The 2,869-nt window shown below is 37.2% G+C and overlaps 1 protein-coding gene across 1 annotated transcript in view; it reads left to right on the forward strand.

Moving 5' to 3' along the window:
• LOC111817612 (solute carrier organic anion transporter family member 1B1-like) overlaps positions 1-2,869 on the forward strand; it is a 101,968-nt gene that overhangs the window by 80,988 nt on the left and 18,111 nt on the right. Inside the window, exon 13 of the mRNA XM_023718950.1 lies at positions 426-610. Within this exon, the coding sequence (XP_023574718.1) occupies positions 426-610 (185 nt within the window). The remainder of the gene's footprint in view (positions 1-425; positions 611-2,869) is intronic.

A 2,869-nucleotide genomic window follows, 5' to 3' on the forward strand; every position in this document is an offset into this window, starting at 1 on the left:
GGAGTGGTGGGGGGCGGCCCGAGGGGCTGGGAGAGGGTCCGGCCCACGCTGCGCCTGGGCTGGGACTGGTCCCGCCGGCGCACGGTAGCAGGAAACTCTCCGCACACTCACCAGACCTGGGCTAGGACTGGGTCTGGGGGCTCCAGGAACACGGCAGAAAAAAAAAATATATTTAAATTTTAATGAATAACTTTTTTGTACTAGAGGAGTGTATTTATTTATTTATTTATTTAAAGCTCGGTTTATACTTATTCATATTTAACCTATGCCTTTTTTTTGTGGAACTGGGGATTAAACTCAAGTCCTTGTGTTTGCAATGCAAGCGCTTATTCTACTGAGCCATCTCCTCAGCCTAGAGGAGTGTATTTAGAGCACTGTCATATTTTCTAATTGTATTTTGTAACATTTCAATAACTCTTTTGTAGGTGTTCCTCAACTGTAGTTGTCTTGAAATTTCTGGCATTAAGAGCACAAATTACTCTGTTCGTTTGGGAGAATGCCCAAGAGATAATCATTGTAAAAAGAAACATTACATATACATAGGCATACAATTCTTGGATGCTTTTTTTACTTCCTTGGGAAGTACCTCATATATGTTGTTGCTTATGAAGTGAGTATGAAATTTTATGTGTGTTAGAATATGATCTTAAGCAATCATGTATATCTTTCATGCTAAGTTGGTGACCAAAGCTCCTATCTTCTTATATTTTAATTACCTGAAATGCATATTTGAGGGCTAATTTGACATTTTGATTCCATAATTAATAATAGCTTTCTCTATGATTCTCTTATTATGGAATTTGGATTTTACACTTTCTACTCTTGCTAAGAACCTTAGGACACAAGCTGACAATTCCCTCAATTAAAAAAGAACTCTATAATTCTCAGGAAAAAAGGTGTTTAATTTTCAGTTGTCATACATCCTGATGGGTCTGTCAGAGTGAGACATCTGTTGATTTTTTTTTTATTTTCATTTTTTATTTTTTGTGGAACCGGGATTGAACTCAGGTCCTTGCACTTGCCAGGGAGGCGCTTATTCCACTGAGCCATCTCCCCGGCCCTCATCTGTTGATTTTATTGAAAGAAAATATTTGTATATCAGATCTAAATTTAAACTTCAGTCAATAGTAATATTCTAATATTTTTAGACCACATACCAGATAACTTTTAATTTAATTCTTCAAAACAATCTGTAGATAGAAAAATATATGAAAAAAATTTATTTTTTTTCTTCATTTATTAGACAAATATTTGCACAAAATACCGTGTTTGCTGAATAATCACTTATGGTAAATAAAACCAGTAGGGTATCAATTGCCATGTATCTTAGAGTACAGAAAAAGACTTACATAAAACAAACAGGCTTAGAAATAAATATAATTATAAGGTATTTTTAGTACTAATCAAAAAGTATGCTTTTGGGAATAAAGTGGCTGCGGAGATAGCTCGGTGGTCTAAGTGCCTGCCTAGCAAGTGCAAGGACACAGGTTTGATCCCCCGTACAGCATGTCATGCTGGCCCCACCCTGGCACTCGGAGCCAGCCACTGAGACCTGGCATGGTGGTGCATACCTATAAATCCAGTGCTGAGGAGGCTGCAAGGAGGAGGATCACTATGAGTCCAAGCTGCGTAGTGAGCCCCTGTACCAGATACATGAATTTAAAAATAAATAAGAAATAAACTTACAAAAAGGGGAAGAAAGATGAAAATTGCTTTAAGACTGAAGTGAGGGGCTGAAAAACTCAAAGCATTTCTCAAAAGAAATGACAATTGGTCTAAAACATCAAGGATCCAAATGAAGTGATTTTTCAGGGAGGGGTTTTGGATGCCCAACTCTGCAGGCAGCAATGAGCTAGTGCATTCAAAGGATAGAAAGGAGCACTTTGGTTGGAAGGCAATGAAATAGGTGTGGCACAAATCACAGATAAGATCGAAAAGTTAGAGCAGCCACAGGTCATCCAAACTCCAATGGTGAAGTTAATCATTCAATCTAACAAAACTGAATATGTATAAAGAGTCGCACATATAGGTCTCCAAAATTATACACACTGGGTTAGTTACTTTTCTCTCACTGCTGATATAAAATACCCCCTATGACTACATGAGGCTTTGGAGGGGACATCCAGACATGAACCATCACTCACGTAGATATGATGACCTGGTGATCGTCTGCTTATGCTTTTAAACCTAGTTCATTATGAGTTTTCATTGGTGAGCACATTGCTTATTTTGTTACTTCACAGACACAGTTAGTTCTTCCTTAGTACAAAACAGTGTCTTCCCAAGTATAGAAACTTAGTTACAGACTAAGTTACAAAAAAATCCTCTCAGTGCTATTAGTTGACAATAGATTTTAGCTTCTTAAACTGTTATGAGAATTTTGGAAGATATTCTTCTATCATTGATGTTCATTATATTCCTCTTGCTAAAAAGTGATTAAATCAACATTACCACTTCTGAACAAGTCTACTGACCTCTCACTGACTGTTGATTTTAGTAAGAAAGACCCATCAAACACAGGAAAAATGGAATTGTGGGGACAAGTTTCTAAATGCAAGAGAGAGTAGATCCCAAATGAGAAGATACATGTACTTTTAGTTGCATATACTAGATGTTAGAATACAAAACGTTACTAAGCCTTATCATATTACAAAATTCATGTCACACAATAATAAGCTTTGCTTTTGACTTCAGTGACAGAATGAAAGTAGCAGAAGAGATTAGATGAATGTCTGCTACTTACCCGTGGTTGTATCCGCTGAAACACTCGTACAAGACAGGTGCCTGTATCAACACAACAACAGTCACAGTTGTGTTCTCACAGGATTTTCATAAAGATCAGTGTGAAAATGTCTGCTAAACTTTCTTA

Source organism: Octodon degus, unplaced genomic scaffold (genome assembly GCF_000260255.1).
Source record: "Octodon degus isolate 3935 unplaced genomic scaffold, OctDeg1.0 scaffold00064, whole genome shotgun sequence".
Taxonomy (NCBI): Eukaryota; Metazoa; Chordata; class Mammalia; order Rodentia; family Octodontidae; genus Octodon; species Octodon degus.